Source organism: Xenopus tropicalis, chromosome 4, assembly GCF_000004195.4.
Source record: "Xenopus tropicalis strain Nigerian chromosome 4, UCB_Xtro_10.0, whole genome shotgun sequence".
In the NCBI taxonomy this organism is placed as follows: Eukaryota; Metazoa; Chordata; class Amphibia; order Anura; family Pipidae; genus Xenopus; species Xenopus tropicalis.
Genome location: NC_030680.2, coordinates 27,382,448 through 27,403,316, shown reverse-complemented (window position 1 = coordinate 27,403,316; position 20,869 = coordinate 27,382,448). Strand labels below are relative to the sequence as shown.

The window sequence follows — 20,869 nt, the reverse complement described above, 5'->3', positions numbered from 1 at the left end:
AGAAAATATGTCAATTCCAGAAATTTCCCAATTTGCGCAATAACCCCACTGTGACCACAAAAAATACATTTATCTTAACAGCTGTGCATTGATGCAAGTAATTCACAGCTTATGTCAAGCATGCAGGTTTATTTCATATAGTTTGTAAAATATATGTAAAAAGCAAAAAGTCTCTCCAATGACATTAATTAACATCCTTTTTAGACTGGAAATTCAGCTTTTTTAGTACAGACAAAGCTATTGCATTCTCTGCACTACCAATGCCATCACTAGAGTGCAAAATGGGGTACGTTTGGAAGGTGAGAGGAGTTTCATTAAGACAGGTGTCGTAGGTGGCACCAATGTCAAATATGCCTCAGTTAAAGTGATGAGCAAATCTGTTCAAATTTGCCAAAACATTTGCAATAAACAAATATAAGGAGTGATCCCTTTGTCTTTGTAAACTTTGTAAATGTTTCTATGGCCTTGAATCCTGATATGTATAGTGATATTTTATCACTATAAAAGTATTTCTTTAAAAGGTGTTTCTTCTATGAGAACCTCAAGATATTTTTCCTTCCATAGAGATGTGAGTACGATACCTGCAGCTGTAGTCATAGCGAAGCCTGTATGTGCGCAACACTGTCCTCATATGCCAGAGCCTGTGCTGCAAAAGGAATCATCTTGTGGGACTGGAAGAAAGGAATCTGTGGTAAGACAAGAGATGCTACATTTACAGATGAAATAATTTAACAGGGCACTTAGTACAGCACATTCAGTTTCACTGCAATGGTCCAGAATTTTCCAGAAAATAAGAACCACTGCCTCTTCTTAGATCAGGGGAGAGCCTTTTGCTGGCATTGACCTGGCATATACTTATCTCTCTGTACAGGCTATATGAAATTCCTAGTATGTAAAATTCTGTTTGTGGCTTGGAGCTTGTGACAATAGATGCTTAGGTTAGGCTATAACTGTGGACTGAGTAAAAATATTACATCCATAAAACTGTCTTTTTATTATGACAGTTATAAAGCAGACATGTTTAACGTGAATTTTTTTTATTCTAAAGGTTTAAAAATAGTTGACCCCCCCCTCTGTGTGGCCCCCCCACCTGTCTGGCTGCTTTGATGGCTTACATTTGAGTAAGCTTTAAGTGGTATCAGTACTGAGATTAACTGGCCCCCCTGCATGGTTCTCACCTCAGATTCAGGCTGTAATCCCTCTGTATTGTTTAAAAATGTAATCCCCTGTGTTTTTCACACCTTTAATACCTGCATTGTTCAACCCCTGCAGTGTTCACACCTCAGGCTCAGACTGTAATCACCCCCATTGTTCACTTCTTCACACCTCAGACATAGGTACTGTAGGCAGAGTATGGCACATACAGCCAGCAAAGGGCAGGTAGAGTATTGCACACACAGGCAGCATAGGTCAGGGAGGGTATGGCGCACACAGGAAGGGTAGGGCAGGCAGAGTATGACACACACAGTCAGGGTAGCGCAGGCAGAGTATGGCACACACAGGAAGGGTAGGGCAGGCAGAGTAAGGCACACACAGGCAGGGTAGGGCAGGCAGAGTATGGCACACAGAGGCAGCATAGGGAAGGCAGAGTATGGCACACACAGACAGGGTAGGACAGGCAGAGTATGGCACACACAGACAGCATAGGACAGGCAGAGTGCCGCCTGTGTGTGCCATACTCTGCTTGCCCTATGCTGCTTGTGGGAGGTGAACCTGGCAGGGGTTTGTTGTGGGAGTTTGTTAGCAGTTGGAAATAGCCATTAAATGGTCCCTAAGGTGTGTAATTATGTACTGGGGGTTGCTCTGCTATCCACAGGGGAGGAAGAGGTGGCATATGGAATTTAAGGGTATATCTTAATATGACATAATTCTTTCACATATGAATGATGGTTGATATCCCAACAGTAAGGACGAAGCATTTGGGATTTTGCTGTGCTACAACCATTGTGATAAAATACGTGTGGTTTGAAGTGGGTGTGGTTTCAAAAAGGGGAGTGGTCAAAACTGGCTTCCATTAGCGGCCCTCCACCATGTATGCTAGAGAAATTCCGGCCCTCAGCACCGTAGAAGTTGGACAGCACTGCTATAGGGTATATATTATAGCAGTAATAAATACTATGGGGCTGATTTACTAATCCATGAATCTGAATCCCGAATGGAAAAAAAACATATTGGAAAGGAACATTTTGCGACTTTTTCGTATTTTTTGAGTTTTTTTTCGTCGCCATCACAACTTTTTTGTGAATTGTTGCAACTTTTTCATAGCAGGTACGACATGCGCTAATTGTGGCGACTTTTTGGTAGCCATTACGACTTGCACGAATTGTCGCGACTTTTTCGTATTGAGCGCTAGTAAACGGCGGGCAAACCTTTTCCGATTTTTTCGCAACGGCTACGAAAAAGTCGCGACAATTTATGAAAAAAATACCGATCATTACGTAAAAAATGCATTCGGGCGCTTTTGATCCATTCGTGGATTAGTAAATCGGCCCCTAAGTGTAATGTTGTACTACATGAACCCATACATTTATTTTGTAAATATACATTTGTAATTATTTACTTATTGCTATATTTCTAAACATGCTCCAATATCCTTTTTAGATAAAGAGATTCCCAGCTGCCCAGCCTCACAGATATACTTGTATAACATCACTACTTGTCAGCCTACTTGCCGCTCCCTGGCATTAGAAGAAAAAGAATGTGACAGTGAATTCACACCAGTTGATGGCTGTGGCTGCCCAGACGGAATGTATCTCAATGAAAAAGATAGTTGTGTTCCCAAATCACAGTGTTCTTGCTACCACCAAGGAATGTATCTTAGACCAAATGAGGTTTTCTACAGGATGGATGAACGATGGTACGTATAAAAATAAAGGATCTTATACTGATAGCTGGACAGTAGTGATATGTGTGTGTTTACATGCAATTCATGGAACCCGCAGGTTTACCCTTAGGTGAGACAGATTAGGTTTAAAATTCTGGCAATCTCTGCTGGTTTGGGTAAGCAGGTTGGTCTGGGGAAGTAAACTCTTCCTCTCCTCCAGAAGTTTCCTTGTCTTGGTACCTAAGGTGCAAGCAGTAGTAGTGTACAGAGGGAAAAGATGTGGGTACATATTGGGTGTGGGTCCTACAAAGGCAATGGGGGTATAACACTGCAAATAATTCACTCTACCATTGAAAATTCTATTCTTGAACCAACAAATGTATTTTTTTAGCTGTAATATTGGTGTGTAGGTGCCATCTTAGTGCATTGTGCCTGAGTCTGAGCTTTCAGAAAGAGCTAGTGCTACACAATAGAACTGCCTCCAGGTAACCTATTGTATATGCTACTCCCATGTAAATGGAGGAGTCCCAAACCAGACTTGGATTTCTTACTATTGAGTGCTATTTTTATATCTACTGAGATCTGCTGGGGGGGGGGGGGGTGATATCACTCCAACTTGCACCACAGCAGTAAAGTGTAAGTGAAGTTTTTCAGAGCACTGGTCACATGGTTGTGGCAACCTGGGAAATGAAGAATATGGCTAGCCCCTTCTTTTTTTTTTTTATAAACTGGACCCCCCCCTACTGTTAGTAAATCTAAATAGACAGTGTGTATTTGTCCTAAGTGCCTAAATATTGTTTTTTTATCACCAGTTCCTGCCATGAAGGAAAACTTAACTGTGATTCTTTTATCAATGACAGTAAGTAAAAAATTATGAAATTCTTTTTGTTCATAGTCCCCAGGCTCCATTTAAAGAGATATGGTATATGATGCTTTATAGCTGTTTATGAGCCATTGAGAACCTGAAAAGAATGTACTGTACACATATTTACTTGACGGTTGTTATGCCATTGACCATAGACATATTAACTTTTGTGCGTTTTGCTTTTTGTTAAATATCAAGCAGTAACTTGCTTTGGAGTTTGCTATACTGTAAAACTCATTATTATAACACTGTTCCTATTAACTGGTTTTCTCCATCTTTTATGAAGTTTCTATATCAAGTTTCAAAATCATATACAGCACCTAATATAACACAAAATCTGTTTTTTTACAGCTTGTTCCAATGGAAAAGTCTTCCTTGACTGTAAAAAGGAAAAGAGATCTCACATGTCACGGCATAGGAGCTGTCGGACCTTGAATATTGGACCTGTATGTTGATATAATTTGTTTTATTATATTTACCACTATTATCACATGTTTGCAAAGTGCCAAAATATGAGAGTACTGCATATAATATATGCATAAATGCAATCTATTAATACCAGGATTTTTTTTACATAGTGTTAAAAATATATATATAAACATTGGGTAGATATTTAAGACAACGTATATGTGCAAGCAGAAAGGACTACTCCAAAACCAGATGAAACTACCAAGTTAGCTATATTTTTCACGCAGCATGTTTCAGAATTCAGAAAATTACACGTTTCTGACACCAAACACAATGTGTGAATACTAAAGCTAACTGCAGTGTCATCTGCTTTTGGAATTCTTCTCTCTGCTTGCATATCTTGCATAGATACATAAGTAGTTGACATATATACATGCACATACATATATATATACAGTATACAGTACAGAAGACCAGAACATAATGTTGTGCAGTATTTCTAGCCTACTTCTTTAGTTAGGATTTAGTTCTCCTTTAAGGTTGCATGGTTTGTCATACTTTTGGTAATTCAATTTTTCTATAGAGCCAGATGCAACTGAAGAAAAACTTCTTACTGTTTTTCACATGAGAACTCTTTTGAAGTATATGGGAAAAACTAGAACGGAATTATTACAACAGATATATTATTATTATTATTATTATTATTATTATTATTATTATTATTATTATTATTATTATTATTATTATTATTATTATTATTATTATTATTATTATTATTAATAATAATAATTATTATTATTTTCTTCTCACATTGAACCTTGCCTGTAAGTTCTTATGTGATAAACCATAAAATACAGTTTTATAATTTTTTTTAATTTGGCTCTTTGTATCTGAGCATGCCCATAGCAATCTGGCCTATTTCCTCTCAGGCATTCCATATCAAATTAAAAGGTGTATGGCATTAAGAGAACAACTGCAGCAATGTAATAATTATTTTCTTTATGCAGCTTCCGCATGTTTTTCTTATTTTTCCTTTTTTGGATAGGTGGGTACAGGCTGCATCTCTGGATGTGTGTGCCCAGATGGGCTGCTTGATGATGGACATGGAGGCTGTGTTGTAGAGAGTTCCTGCCCTTGCTCATATAATAATAAAGTATTTGCTCACGGATCTAGGTTGATTGAGGAATGCAAATCCTGGTGAGATTATTTTCAAGTTTATGGTTACAGCTTTAGACAGATGAAGTGGGCTATAATGGTGCAGTTACCATACCCATTTTTCCATTAAACCGATGTTCTGTATCTGCTATATGTGTGTATTAAATACACCATTAAAATGCCTTTATATGTGTAATTACAATTATAATCAATAGAGGATTAGTATGACTATATTGTAATATAATCATATCTCTACAGCACATGCGAGAGTGGGCTTTGGTCATGCATACAAACACCTTGTTATGGAACGTGTACCATCTATGGGAGCGGCCATTATATTACATTTGACAAGAAATTCTATGACTTTGATGGAAGTTGCGAATTTGTAGTTGCTCAGGTAAACACTTTCAGGAAAACTATATCTTATCTGTTATTATGTTTTCCTACAATTTTAGGATTAGGGTTATTTCAGTACATAAGTACCTGTGACTACACAATAAATTTCTTGTATGGCAGAATCTATGGCAACCATTTACTATGTTTCATTTTTGTCAAGATTTAGGTATGTGTTTTTTGGCAGAATGCCATTGTTTTTTTTTTTTTTTTAGATAATTCTGAGAATGTTCTCGAAAAATTTGAGAAGCAAATGAAGGAACAAAAAACGTTATGTGACTTTTTTTAGACTGACAAAAAGTATGCCAGGTTTAAGCTGCTAAGAACAATTGATTTTAAATGGAGGCTTAGAATAGTAGAGGAATAGAATAGTCACAGTCTGCCCTTAACACATTTTCAAGGTGAAATTAATCGCATCATTTTTTTCTATTTAACACATTTTCAAGGGAAAGTTAGCTCCATCATTGTTTTCTATTTCACACACTTTCAAGGGGAAGTTAATCACATTATTGTTTTCTATTTCACCCAGTTTCAAGTGAAACTTGCTCTTAAATGGCCTCTGTAGCATGTCTTGTTTGGGAAAAATAAAGAGGATTCATGGAAATGAACTGCCATTTCAATTTCACAAGTTTCTTGAATTTTTTGGCTCAAATAAAATCGTGATTTTGAGGCAATAAACTCAATAATTTGTTTGACTCTCCCAACATTATTGTGACATTTAATAAATGCAAGAATGATCATTTTTTTTTTAAAAAAAATAACAAGTCAAGATTATATGAGTTTCAAGACCAGAAACATTCTAGTTTTAGTAAATTTGCCCTTAACATATTTCTTTAAATATAGAGAAATATTGAAGACCCCTTTAAATTTGCAATCTACATTTGAACCCATAATACCTTCCTTGTTTAGTTTAAATGCAAGCAGAGAAAGCATTTTTAATTATTTATTAAAAATGTGGACTGTGCAAATGGTTAAATTTTATTTCTGCAAGAACATTAGTAAGATGTAAAGGAACATTTTGTAAATATCACTTCCTATTTTCATTATTTATTATATATATATTGTTTTAAATGGCATGTAATTACATTATAGGACTATTGCGGTGACAGTGCATCAAATGGTACATTCAGAATAATCACAGAAAATATCCCATGTGGCACTACTGGAGTAACATGTTCAAAATCCATCAAGATATATTTAGGGGTAAGTATTGCACTGTTGTACTGTTCCGGAACAAATCCCCTGTGTAAAATATTAAATAGTAGTTAGATTATTTACTTTGGATAGAGGGACTTTAAGGAATTACTGAAATTACATGTAAAAGGTACAGTCAGGTCATTTGACCTCTAAACAGCACCCAATTTGCCAATTTAACATCAAAAAAACTTTGAAACACTTCACTTCTTATATCTGTTAATCATGCAATTCATTTTTTATCTTCTTGAGTTGTGACTTGAAAAGCCCTAAAATCATTGATTTGTTTCACTATTCAGAATACAGAACTGAAGTTGACTAATAGTCACATGGAGAAAAAGTTTGGAGAATTTGAAACTGAAGTGGGATATAAAGTCCGTGAAGTGGGTCTTTATCTCGCAATTCGTACAAGCAGTGATATTTCCCTCATTTGGGACAAGAAAACTTCCTTATTAATCAGACTGCCATCCTCTTACAAGGTAATATAAGGTGTATTATTCACAAATTATTAATTAAAAACAATAATATTTCTACTATGTTTGAGTGCAGCATTCTCAATGAAATTTAAGAACAAGGGTTTTTGTCACTATGTAATGTTGTTAGATAAGGATGCTAGCTCTAAAAATGCAGGAAGGTGTTTAAAGCACCCACACTGAAAACCAGAAAGTCGATTAATTTGAAGAAAACATTGTTTCCAGTGTTGGACTGGCCCACCAGGATACCAGGAAAACTCCCAGTGGGCCCAGGTGTCAGTAGGACCTCCTGCTTTTAACTATTTAGCCTATTTCGTGGTCATTCCATTTTTCTGTATGGGAACAAGGAAGAGTTTGAGGGATGAGAGGAGGAATTAAAGTTTTGAGAGTGGGCCCATGGTCCAGGGTTTTCTTGTGGGCCCCCATCATCTCAGTCCAATACTGATTGTTCCTGTTATTTTTATTTATTATGTTTCTATACAAACTCTTACTTAGAAAAAACAGATGTAAGGTGACTAACACTATATTATACTGTTCCTCTTATAACCGTTATAGGTGGCAAAAGGGGACACCTACAGTGAACAAACTCCTGCCTGCCTCCATTAACTGATGCCTTTTTTAACCCATATTAACTTTATCTGGGTTGCTCAGCTGGAGGCCATAGGCCTTCTTGTGGATCTCAATAGCTTAACTTACTTCTATTATTGTTATATCACTTTAGGATATTCTGGCCCCTAGTATGATTCAATGGCCTCTTTGCTGGATTCCATCAAGGATAGTGCTGGTTGCATCTTTGTGCACTGGGCATATTGCTGAGATTTGATTTAGATTCTATAAAATCTCCAACTTTACTAATTCTCTGATTATAATCTGCTTACATTTAAACTGACACTAGCTCCTATCACACCTTCGTGGACATGCACATTCCATGAGCTGCAAAATCTATACATGTCACAGTCTTTACTTTGTGACATCTCCATTGTCTCCTTTGCCTCCCTCAATGTAACAATTACCACTGCTGTTAATGAGCTTGCTCCTGTAAAGTTGAGCAAAAACTTCTAAACTTGGCATACATTTAATTCTAAAGCTATGGTGGTCACCTTTCTAGGTATTGCTAAGCACTCCCATATCAAAATTTCAAAAAGAAATTATTCTGCAACTCCCTGCCTTAAAGGGGAACTATCGTGAAATTAATAATCATTAAAATGAATCATCACATAAAGTTATGAAAGTCTCTAAATATAATGTATTAAAAATTTTATACAGTTTTTAATATATATCAGTTTTCACAGTGCTCCCTCTAGCAGCTGCTTCTCTCAGCCCTGCTCCTAGCCTGCTATGAAGTCGGAGTCGGGTTTAGCTAACTGACAGGTATGTCTTTCTCTCATTGGCCGCCAGTGCTGTCAATCTGGAGCTAATGAAAGCCAGCATCAGTAGTTCAATGGCTTCAGAGGCTCCGTTTGAATGCAAAACTCCTGCCTGCTCTCTCCTTTTGCAGTGCCCTCTCCCTAGAAAGGTTTGTAAGAAGTAAATCAGTGGCTGGTGAATATTACATACAGGGCATTCAAACTGGGACATCAGCGTGTCTCACTGCTCAGCTAAAAGCATGTGCTGTGAAGGGGGGGGGAACTACTTCTGACACAGTCAGGGGAAGGGGGAAGTTGAAGTAGAGGCAGGAGTTTTGCAGAAATATGTCCCTGAATGGAGAGAGGAGCCTTTTGCAGCAGTGACCTACCAATGCTGGTTTGTAATGCACACGCTTTTCTGAGGGGGCGGGGTCAGGAGAGAGCAGGAGTTATCTGTGAAGATTTCAGTGAAGGGACAGAGCTAAAGTTGCTGCCTTTAGGTGCCTTTTAGGAGAGGGGAGAGGTATATATCTCTGGGTGTTTGTGTATGTGTATCATTATCAGTGTGTGTGTGTGTGTGTATATTTGTATGTATCTGTGTGTGGGTATATTTGTATGTATCTGTGTGTGTGTGTGTGGGTAAATCTGTGTGTGGGTAAATCTGTGTGTGTGTGTGTGTGTGGGTAAATCTGTGTGTGGGTAAATCTGTGTGTGTGTGTGTGGGTAAATCTGTGTGTGTGTGTGTGTGGGGGGGTAAATCTGTGTGTGTGTGTGGGTAAATCTGTGTGTGTGGGTAAATCTGTGTGTGTGTGTGTGTGTGTGTAAATCTGTGTGTGTGTGGGGGTAAATCTGTGTGTGTGTGTGTGTGTGTGTGGGGGTAAATCTGTGTGTGTGTGTGGGGGTAAATCTGTGTGTGTGTGTGTGGGTAAATCTGTGTGAGTGTGTGTGGGTAAATCTGTGTGTGTGTTTGTGTGGGTAAATCTGTGTGTGTGTTTGTGTGGGTAAATCTGTGTGTGTGTGGGTAAATCTGTGTGTGTGTGGGTAAATCTGTGTGTGTGTGTGGGGGGGGGTAAATCTGTGTGAGTGTGTGTGGGTAAATCTGTGTGAGTGTGTGTGGGTAAATCTGTGTGTGTGTGTGTGGGTAAATCTGTGTGTGTGTGTGGGTAAATCTGAGTGTGTGTGTGGGTAAATCTGTGTGTGTGGGTAAATCTGTGTGTGTGTGGGTAAATCTGTGTATATGTACGTGTGTGGGTATATCTGTGTGTGTCAGTCCGTGAATCTATGTGTGTCTTTCTGTGAGAAAGAGTGAGAGAGTGTGTGTGTGTGCAAAGAAACCCTTACAATGGGCCAACTGCGTATGCAACCTCACATGGGAAAAATAACCTCTGTTGTGTAACATTTGCCTAAAAAAAATAAACTTCAGATTTGTAAATGTTTTTTCCCAAATCTGTGTTTGTGGTTGTAATTCCTACTCTGAACCCTGAGGGGAGTTACCAAGGTCAAGTAATTAATTACTGTTTGGTATGGTACAGGGTTGGCCAAGTGTTACACTAAGGCTACTGCTACGCAGGGCTGGATTGTCTGAACGAAGACCAAGAATCAGCCCCTTCACTGGCATCAGCCTTCTTACTTGCCTGTGCCCGGTACCACTGCTATGTACAGAGTGCACACACGCAGTGGATTTCAGCTCTGAAATGTGTGAGTATGCATTTAGGAACTGACATGTGTGCGCACCCTGGACAAAGCAGTGGTACCGGGCGCAGGGAAGAAGGCTGATGCGAAGGGGCAAATTCTCTGTGTTTTTCCATATGTTTTTCCATAGCCTTATATGAGAATGTAATGTAATGCAAATTCAGGGAATGTAATGCAAATTCAGGGAAAATTCATATGCACTATTTTCATTTAGGGTCTATACATCCAACATACTTTAGCAAGAAATTGTGTGAGATGTGGCAAATTGCAACATTTTTAAACATTTTTCAGAAAAGTCATAAAAACCACTAAATTTAGGAGAGCTTTGCAGATTGGTACTTTGGTGTAAAAAAAGACTCTTTAACCTTTTTGGATTTGTCAGATTGTGTACTTTCCAAAAATATGTGGTTTTCAGGGGTCACCCTACATTTCTGCAGCTTTTACCCCACATAAAACTGCCATGTGTTTATGAATTAGGTAAAGGTAAGCCATGAAATTAGTGTGCACAAGGTATATTTTGGGGTCTCTAAGTGCCATGTGCTTTGATAAACCTATGTACAGGGGGCATCAAACTGTTCATTAGCCCCCTGGGGTTCATATTTAGGATGTTTTATCTTGGTACCTAATCACCTGTAGAAAATAAGAGGCTGCATATTGGAGGTTTTGAGGTGATTTTTGGAAATGTCATAAAAATCGGTAAACTTAGAAAAGCTTTGCAGCTTGGTACTTTGGAATGTGTACTTTCCAAAAATATATGGCTTACAGGCTCAAGCACACTTTTTACTAGCTTCATCCCACATATAATGATGTAAATGTGTTGATTTTGCAGGAGCTGAAATGACAGAAATGATTAATCATATGGGGGTATGTTCACATTGGGGACCCTACATGCCACATACTTAGGTAAACCTATACATATTGGGCATCAAACTGTTCAATGGACCCCTGGCGTTCATATTTAGGGTGTTTTCTCTTGGTACCTAGTGATTTGTGGGAGATAAGTTGCTGCAAAGTGGAAGCTTTGAGGTGTGGAAGGATGCTTTGCCTTCAGCATAGGGGAGGGCGGGACATTGTTACTGGTTTTGTGACATCACAGCACGTTGTTGCCACTCCCATTCAGCAATCCCTTGAACTGACTTCTAATAGTCTGTAATCTTATTTCTTTTATTTAAAAAAGTAAGCATTTTTGGTAAACAAATATATTTGAGAATTTTATTATTTTGATTATATCTATACATCTGAAAAATTAAATTTTCACGATAGTTCCCCTTTAACACTCGTTTTCTTCTTTCCTGCAACTGAAAAGCTTCAAAACTTCTGGTTTCCTTTTACATTTGTATGTAATGTGTATGTGTGATTATACACCCTTCTGATGTACAGTACTGTGGGATATGTTGGACTATTATACTCTTGGATTATTATTATTATTATTGTTATTAGTAGTAGTAGTAGTAGTAGTATTAACAACAGTAACAACAACAACAATAATACCTGTATATTAGACACTGTTACAATTACATCCAAAGGAACAACATGGTAGATTTTTAAAATGACCTTTTCCATAGTAATAAATGTTTTCTTGCAATAGTGCAGGCATTGGTAAATAATATAATGATATTTTATGCTATGCCCAAGATCCATCCCTGGCAAGACATGTTATTAATTTGTCCAATGGCCCTAACACTTTTTGGTAAGCTGTGCCATTTCAGTAAGTTACAACTGTCCCACCTAAATAGAGATATTTAGAAGGCATGGTGGTATAACCTGTAGTCATATCTTTTATGGTATATCATTGTCCTGATATTATAATTTTTCTTTCTAAGCTTAGATGTTAAACATATTTTTATTTTAGACTCATTAGATAAGCAACATTAATAATTTGGGTGCAAGCACTCAATCAGATTGTCATATCTCATATGTTTATATATAAATATAAGGTTTTTCTGTTCATTTTTAGGGCAAAGTATGTGGCCTGTGTGGAAATTATGATGACAATGCCAACAATGACTTCCTGACCAGCCAATCCATACAAGCCAGCAATGCAATGCCATTTGGAAACAGTTGGAAGCGTAGTAATGATTGTCCTGATGCCAATAGTATTCCCCAGCCATGCCTGGCAGCACCCCACCGCAGATCTTGGGCTGAAAAGAAGTGTGACATTATCACCAATAATGTTTTTGCAAGATGCCATAGCAAGGTACACTCTTTTTCAATATATGCAGTGTTATATTGGGTCATCTTCTTAAAATCTTATATTAACAATAAATAAAATAAGATATTCCATTCAGCAGGCGATTAGTACGTTAACTGCACTGCATATTTTCTATATAATAATTAATTTCAAACCAGCACATAATGATATACAAATTAGGGGTCTGATTGCATAAGTCATTTAGTTACCTTAGCTCACACACCACTGGGACAGCTGTAAGAGGCTGACATATAATTTTATATATATATATATATATATATATATACAGGTATGGGATCCCTTATCTGGAAACCTGTTATCCAGAAAACTCTGAATTACGTAATGCCCATATCCCATAGACTCCATTTTAATCAAATAATTCAGAATTTTAAAACCTATTTCCTTTATCTCTGTAATAATAAAACAGTACCTTGTAATCGATCCCAACTAAAATATAAATAATCCTTATTGGATAAAAAAAACAATCCTATTGGGTTTAATTAACGTTTTAATGATTTTTAGTAGACTTAAGGTATGGAGATCCAAATTACAGAAAGACCCCTTATCCGGAATACCCTTGGTCCTGAGCATTCTGGATAATGGGTCCTATTCCTGTATATATAATCAAATCTCACACTCTCTGTCCAAATCTATTTGGTTACCTTATTAGGTAGTTTATTTAGATCTATTTTATAAGTATTTTCTGTGCTTTTTCAACATGATGTAAAGCTGTAGCAGATTACCCATGCAATTGTTATCATCATTGCTCCCTGTTTGTGTGTAGCTTTATAGCACAACATCGACAAGCAATACAAAAATTAATAAATAGTAACATTAGAAATTAGCATTTTCATGCTTCTGTTATGAAGTAAATCTCCAAGATGGTAGGTATTGTATTTTAAAGGACAATGAAAGGTTAATATAAATTAAAAGTATTTCTAAAGGCATTCTTTTTAAGTACTTACTGCATATCTAAATTCCCAGATCCCTGCTTGCTTCTCTGAGATATGGTGCTGGCAGCCTACAGCAGTGTGAAGACTACAGTGACATCACTGATATCTCTCTTCCCTTCCTGTAGGCTGCCAGCGGCAGCTTTCCTATTCTCTGAGCATGTGTGTAACTTGATCCTGTATCCTGTTCTGAGCTACACATGCCCACCAGCCAATCAGAAGCGGATCTGGCAGAGAGGAGGGGGGGAAGGGAATAAAACACATGTGCAGTATGAAGCAAGGGGGGAAAGGAAGGGAGAATACCTTTTTAGAGATGGCTGCCTGTTCTAGAAAATGTGAAGTAAGTGTGACTGAGTAAATATTAGATTAGGTGAGCCAAAAGTGTGGCGTTTTAACTAAACAATAGGAGGACTATTGGGCAGTATGCTTTTTAAATTTTGACTTGCATTCTCCTTTAAGAAGGAATTTTTCTTATTTAGATGTGTTTATCCTTCACTGCCTATGTTATACTAATATAACCTGCAAGTAGGGAAAAACTGTTGTTATTTGGTAGGTGGATCCAAAACCCTTCTATGATGCTTGTGTAAATGATGTGTGCTCCTGTGACACTGGTGGGGACTGTGAGTGCTTCTGCACTGCTGTGGCTGCCTACGCTCAACTCTGCGCTAAAGCAGATGTCTGTATTCACTGGAGAACACCAGAAATTTGTCGTAAGTGTATAATATTATTGCTTTAGATTCTATTATTGTTTTTTAATAGTAGTAGTTATATTTAAGGTATCAGTAGTAGCATTAATGCTTGGGACCTTGGGTTGTGCAAATCAGGGGTCATTCCATAATGAGGAGCAAAAAATCACATTTTTTTTTAAAATATTTGGGCCTTATTAGAACATTTATTCTGGATAACAGATCCCTCCAAATCTCATGAATTCTGTTCCTTGTTCTACAACTCTAGCAATATTCTGCGACTACTATAACACCAATGAGAATGAATGTATGTGGCACTACTTTGCTTGTGGTCCAGAAGATAGAAGCATCCACCACATCACCAAGTACTGCCACTCACCATCTGTCACACATCTGGAAGGTAAGCTCTTTATCCAAGCACTGAGTAAAAGAAATTGTATCTTTGTTTAATACTGTAACAACCCCCAGAAACAACAAACGAAAAGCATTAGAATCCTGTATTATAAAAAGCACATAAAAATATTTATTACAAGTATTTTTTATTGTAATATTTATATTACCAATGATTCAAAGAGCAAATTCATAATATTTAGTCACAGCGAGCCTTTGGCTTATGGTTTGTGAATCTAAGCTTGATGCATTATACACTACAAGAGTAATTCCAGAAATGATACAGACCCCTCTGAAGCAGTTACCAGTCCAATGAGTATTTCTCTAACACACATACATTTGCATATTCAATAAAATTCTAGGATCAAACATAAGAAAAAAAATACAATTCAAAACTATCCTGCAACAATATAACAATATAACACTGGATTCACACACACACTATGGTTTCAGGCCTAACTATGACAATATTCATATGATACAGCAAGCAAATATTGTAAATGATTATAACTTTTTAACAATCAACAAAAAAATTCCCAACATCTATCTAAACATTAAAACTTTTTAAAATATGACAAACTGATTTGATGCACAAATTGATACAGTCGCCCAAAATGGGCATGTATATTGCAAGTGGGACAGCATTTATATTGTGTGCTATGTATTTAAATACTATTGAAAAATAGGAGAACGTTATTACTTGTAGATTTTGCATAATGCCTTTAAAATAATAACTATATTTATTTTGATTGATTTGTTATCTACAGGTTGCTACCCGACTTGTCCAACTGAACGTCCTTACTATGATGAAATAAATAAATCATGTGTCAGTCACTGTAGCTGCATTATCAACAACATTACCTACAGCATTGGTCAACAGATACCCAATCCTGAACCCTGTCAAATATGGTAAGTAAGAGAAACAGCTGCTAATGAAGAAAATATATGGCACAATGTCTAAGATTAGGCAAAGCAGTATGCCCCTAAATACACAAACTTGTCTAAAACAAAAATTAAGACACATTATTGATTGTTAATAACACATTAACATTTAACATCCCATCTTTTGTTAATAAGTATTCAAAAACAAGGGGTGGCTTTTATTCAAAATGGATTTTGTCTACTCTTTTAAATTAAACTTATCAATGTTTTCTTTCTTTCTCAATAATACTACACATTAATGGTACATAAGAGTGCATGTGTTAGTCATAGTCTGTGTTCTAGCCCTGTAAATTGTATGTGCAAACCTCTGCTGGCCTTTCAAACCTCTTCTTTCCCATAGATTATTCATTAAGTCATGCTTGTCATGCTGCTTTTTGCTATGCCCTTTGTCCAAGCTAGTCTGGATTTTGTGGTGTTGGTTATTTACATTTTCCATGACTGTAGCGAATGTTGCCGGGATCACTTATCAATTATAGGCATATTGCACCTGGGCAGTAAACCATAACCATTAAAAAGTGATTAGTAGTGATGAGCGAATCTGTCCTGTTCGCTTCGCCATAAAATTTGCGAAACGGCATGAAAATTTGGGAAACGGTGAAAAATTCACGAAAGACATTTGTCACACAATTGTTTTTTTTTGTCACCTGTGTCTTTTTTGTCGCCTGTGTCTATTTTTTGTGCACGCAAATTTTCACGGAAGTTTCACGAAACAATCCACCAATGGCAAAATGCGGAAATTCGCTGCTAATCCATGCCTGGCAAAAAAATTCGCTCATCACTAGTAATTAGCTGTTTTCTTACCACTTTATTGTTAATAGAAGGCTATTTTAATATACAAGATTTTCTGTACAAATCTAAAAGGAGAAGGAAAGGTAAAAACTAAGTAAGCTTTATCAGAAAGGTCTATATAAATACAGCCATGAGCACTCACCAAAAAACTGCTGTATCAAAAGAAACACAGGATTTCTTGTCTCTTCTTTTGAAAACATGTTTTTGGGTATCTGACTTCAACTCTCAGAAAAATTGTTCATTCTCGGGGCCAGAGTCTGCACAGCTCTCTCCTTTCTCCCCTCTCCTGCCCCCCCCATAAGAATGCTAAGAACTCCCTCCCCCTTCCCTTAGGAATGTGTGATCTAAGCTGTAATGGCTAGACCTATAGCAGGAAGCTATTAATATGGCAGATGCTGTCTTACTCAGTTACGGTAATGCTTCCTGCAGAATAAATATAGTGGTATAGGTGGCACTAATGTGGCAAATCTATTGGTAGTAAAATGCCAAAATGACTTTCCTTCTCCTTTAAATAACAGTGGCTGTAAAAGGCAAAAAAAAGAAAAAGCTCAATTTATTTGTAATTTGTAAATCCTTAAGTTTCAGTATTATATTCCAGGAGGTTAACAGCATAACCACTAAGATAAGGAAAAAATTGTGGTAAAGGTTAGTAGATCTGCCCCTTAGTATTAAAAAAAAGCCTTTACAGAAACAAGTGCAAATAAATGCATAAATGTGCCATGTTAAGATTTGAAAAATAAATGTGTCATATGTTTATGGTATGTGTTAATAATATTATAATGTTTATAAAGCAGTTTTTATTTTTTTTCCTCACAGTGAGTGTGGTACTGACTTAAACAAGCATTGTACTACAGACCCAGGTACTAATATTTTGCATTTCTTATGGGCCTCTGGGTAAAACAAATAATTGCAAGGTCATTTCTGGTGAATTATAGGAATGTTCAGCAACAGATCATGGTTTGCATGGTAAGCCCTAAGGCACTTTGTGGAATATGGCAGTTACCATCTTTCAGCAATGATAACATTTTCTCAAATGTTAATGAGGTTAATTAATAATATTAATGTATTTCCTTGGCAAATATACAGATACTTAAGTTAATTTATGCAACAATTACATTTTTTCAATACCCATGAGTGGCAAGTAATCTCTCTAATTTTCTTTTTTTTTTTTTATTTTGCTAGCATGCTGCATCATGAGTACTACAGCACAACCAATACCAACAAATACCATCATTTCTACATACACTTTACCAGATCTCTGTGTTCAGAGTAAATGTCAAAATGGAAGTATAATTACAACTGCCACTCTTTGTTCAACCACAACTGGTAAGATTTCCATAGAAAATAAAGAAATATTCATACACTGACTGCAATCATGATGGCTAAACCAACTGTGTAATATATAAAACATAAAGATGAAAACTGAGCCTTGTGCAAATAGCCAAGTAAGTCCAAGCAATTGTAAATACATAGATTAAAAAAGTGTTTCTAATTATAACATCTACTTACATCTACAGTTTGCATGATACACTGTAGGGGAAAATGATATGGGTAGATGCAACAGCAGTGCAAACCTAAACTTATTATCTGGAGTTCCCCCCCATGCCTCACTTTGAAGACCAGAAGGCAAATTTTGTTGGCTATAATTAATGACAATTCTACTTAATGGTTAAATCTAACCCAGTTAATATTCTTTAGTGTTGAAAATTCGAGGTATTCACATTTTTTTGAGCACATGAGTTTACAACATTAATAAATATATTCACAAACTCGAAAAGCCCATAAGTGAAGTGTGCAGTAGATATAAATAGAGATGTAGCGAACCTCACAAAAAAGTTCGTGAACTTCCGCCAAAAAGTGCGAACTTTTGCGAACTTTGCGAACCCCATAGACTTCAATGAGAAGGCGAACTTTAAAAACTAGAAAAGCCATTTCTGGCCAGAAAACTGATTTTAAAGTTTTTTAAAGGGTGCCACGACCTGGACAGTGGCATGCAGGAGGGGGATCAAGGGCAAAAATTTATCTGAAAAATACGTTGTTGACACAGCGTTGCGTTTTGTGCTGTAAAGGGCACAAATCACACTACATTTCTAAACTTGTGTAATAAGCTGCTTTAAAACGTCCGGCGTCTACATGCCAATCAAGTCGTGTAAAGGTTACAGCCGGTTCACACGCAAAGACAAAACGCTGCAGTAGTGGATACGGAATATATTATTGCTGGTGGAAAAACATTGCTTAGGTGATTTTATTGCAATGCAATGTCACTACTATGTGTAGCGTGTTTGGTACACTACTGTGAACAACAGCAAACAGCACTGGACACGTTAAAGAACAGTAAGTTAAATTTTAAAAAAAGTGATCTCTGGTTGGTGCACTACTAGGAGCAGCACACCAGTCCCCAACACAGCTAGACTAATAGCACTTGGCTCTATAAATTACAGTAGCAAAGTAAAAAAACACAAAAAAAAAAAAATTATGTGAATGTGTGGTTGGTGCTGGTGCACTACTATGTCTGTCTCCAACACACACAGACGGAGCTGCAGTACACAATGAAAAGAAGAGTAACAGTAATCAGAAAATAAAAGCAGTCCTTCCAAGGACTATTGGGTTACAGCAGATGAGATCAGCAGGACAGCTGCCCACAGCAGCTACATACAGAGCAGTAGAAAGTAGATTACTAGTCAGCAAAGCTACCTAAACTGTCCCTCAAATTCCTGCACAGCTCTCTCCCTATGCTAACTCTTCAAGCACACACAGGCAGAATGTAAAATGGCTGCTGGGCTTCGGTTTATATATGGAAGGGATTGGTCCAGGGGTGGTCCAGGAGGGAGAGCTGCCTGATTGGCTGCCATGTATCTGCTGGTTCTGGGGTGAGAGGTCAAAATTTGGCTCCAGCTAGGGCGAACCCAAAATTGCGAACATCGCTAAAAGTTCGCGAACTTGCGAACACCCGATTTTCGTGCGAATTAGTTCGCCGGCGAACAGTTCGCTACATCTCCAGATATAAATATAAAGACCATTATAAATTGTTAGAAGAATCCTGAAGTAATTTTAATTCAGTAGTTACATGTAATAACAGTAAAGAGGATTTATTTCATGTTCAGTACCTAATACTTATTTACACATAAATATAATGTATTTTCTTGATTTAGGGTGCACAATAATGATAGTGGCATAAAATAAAATAAAAAATAAATATGAAGCAAAAACATTGGATTTTTGAATTCTCATTATAATGCCAGGCACAATATCATAATAATGTTACTAATTTATCATTTGTTCCTAGTATTGTTCCTACAATAACACTTTATTTCATTTTGATTTAACATTTTATAACTAGTTAAAAAATTTTAAATTGTCACAAGAATTTCTCATTTTCTCTTATTCTCTCCAAGTATTTTTCCATTATACCATTGCACAATTGCAAAGCGTACGTTCTGATTCATTTCTGGCTATTTAGAAAAATGTTTTCATTGACTTTTGGCCACAGGTAAAACTGATTTTTACCTACTGAAAGATGGAGAGCATTTTCTAGGAAAAAAAAGTGGGACAAGTCAGGCAAAATTTTAGATTGTCAGAAAAAACAGAATGTCAGAAAAAAAATTATAAAATAATATTACAGTTGTACCAGGAAAAACAATTCAGCCTTTGATAAAGGTATTTGATACTAATATGTATATACTTGTTTTTACAGAAACCACAGCAACTACTTCACCAAGTAAGTAAATATATATTTCTAAACTTAATCTTAGCCTCTGCTTTTTCTTCAAAACTTTACAGACAAGTAAGTTTCCATTAACACTACGATATGAAGACAAAAAAACATGATACTTTGACAATTACTATAATCAAACAAAACCAGTTCATTGACTTATTTCTGAGGTTATAGTTGTTTATATTTTCAATGTCTTGGACCTCACACTTTGCCTCTTACACACTCATCCACCTCCAAATCCTATCACCAAATGCAAGAACCTTTATCATACTAATCTTCAGCATATCTTATCCACTCAACAGCCTTTGCTTTACTTTATATCTTCATTTAGTGACCCTGAACCTGCTGCACTTTTTTTCAACTACACAAACACCTCTGCTTTAGGCACACTAAACAAACAGAGCAGCTCCAGATGCAGTACCGCAGGCTTGAACACCACTGGAGAAAAAATGTCTCCAACAATAACTTATACAAAGATGCACTAGATAACTTTAGTAATGCTTTGTCCTTTGCAGCAGAAGGAACAGTACACTTACTTACATTCCCTCAGCAGCTACTTTTATACAGCTTTTTTGACAATAACAGAGGAGACTGTGTCTCTCCTCCTGTCTATATAGCATCTTACCACTTCCTGCCTTGATCCTATTCCTTCTCATCTCATTTCTCCTATTTGTCTCTCATTACTCAGAAAACAGAAACAGCCCTTTCTAAAGTTGCCAATGACTTACTCTCTTACTCACTTTATTTTTGATTCACATATCTTCAGCTTTTGAGACTGTCAGTCATTCTCCCTTGCTTCATTTACTATCCTCATTAGGGATACAAGAAACTGCTTTATCTTGGATCTCCTTCTATT

At 36.8% G+C, this 20,869-nt stretch overlaps 1 protein-coding gene across 1 annotated transcript in view; it reads left to right on the top strand.

Annotated features, from left to right (window-relative positions):
* The window catches only part of LOC100485197 (mucin-2), a 138,457-nt gene that overhangs the window by 10,143 nt on the left and 107,445 nt on the right, over positions 1 to 20,869 (top strand). The window contains exons 15-28 of the mRNA XM_031900759.1: positions 565 to 691; positions 2,602 to 2,857; positions 3,637 to 3,683; positions 4,041 to 4,135; positions 5,143 to 5,294; positions 5,511 to 5,649; positions 6,738 to 6,848; positions 7,139 to 7,318; positions 12,308 to 12,547; positions 14,045 to 14,201; positions 14,446 to 14,577; positions 15,335 to 15,476; positions 17,115 to 17,158; positions 17,481 to 17,624. Coding sequence (XP_031756619.1) covers positions 565 to 691; positions 2,602 to 2,857; positions 3,637 to 3,683; positions 4,041 to 4,135; positions 5,143 to 5,294; positions 5,511 to 5,649; positions 6,738 to 6,848; positions 7,139 to 7,318; positions 12,308 to 12,547; positions 14,045 to 14,201; positions 14,446 to 14,577; positions 15,335 to 15,476; positions 17,115 to 17,158; positions 17,481 to 17,624 — 1,966 coding nt within the window. The remainder of the gene's footprint in view (positions 1 to 564; positions 692 to 2,601; positions 2,858 to 3,636; positions 3,684 to 4,040; positions 4,136 to 5,142; positions 5,295 to 5,510; positions 5,650 to 6,737; positions 6,849 to 7,138; positions 7,319 to 12,307; positions 12,548 to 14,044; positions 14,202 to 14,445; positions 14,578 to 15,334; positions 15,477 to 17,114; positions 17,159 to 17,480; positions 17,625 to 20,869) is intronic.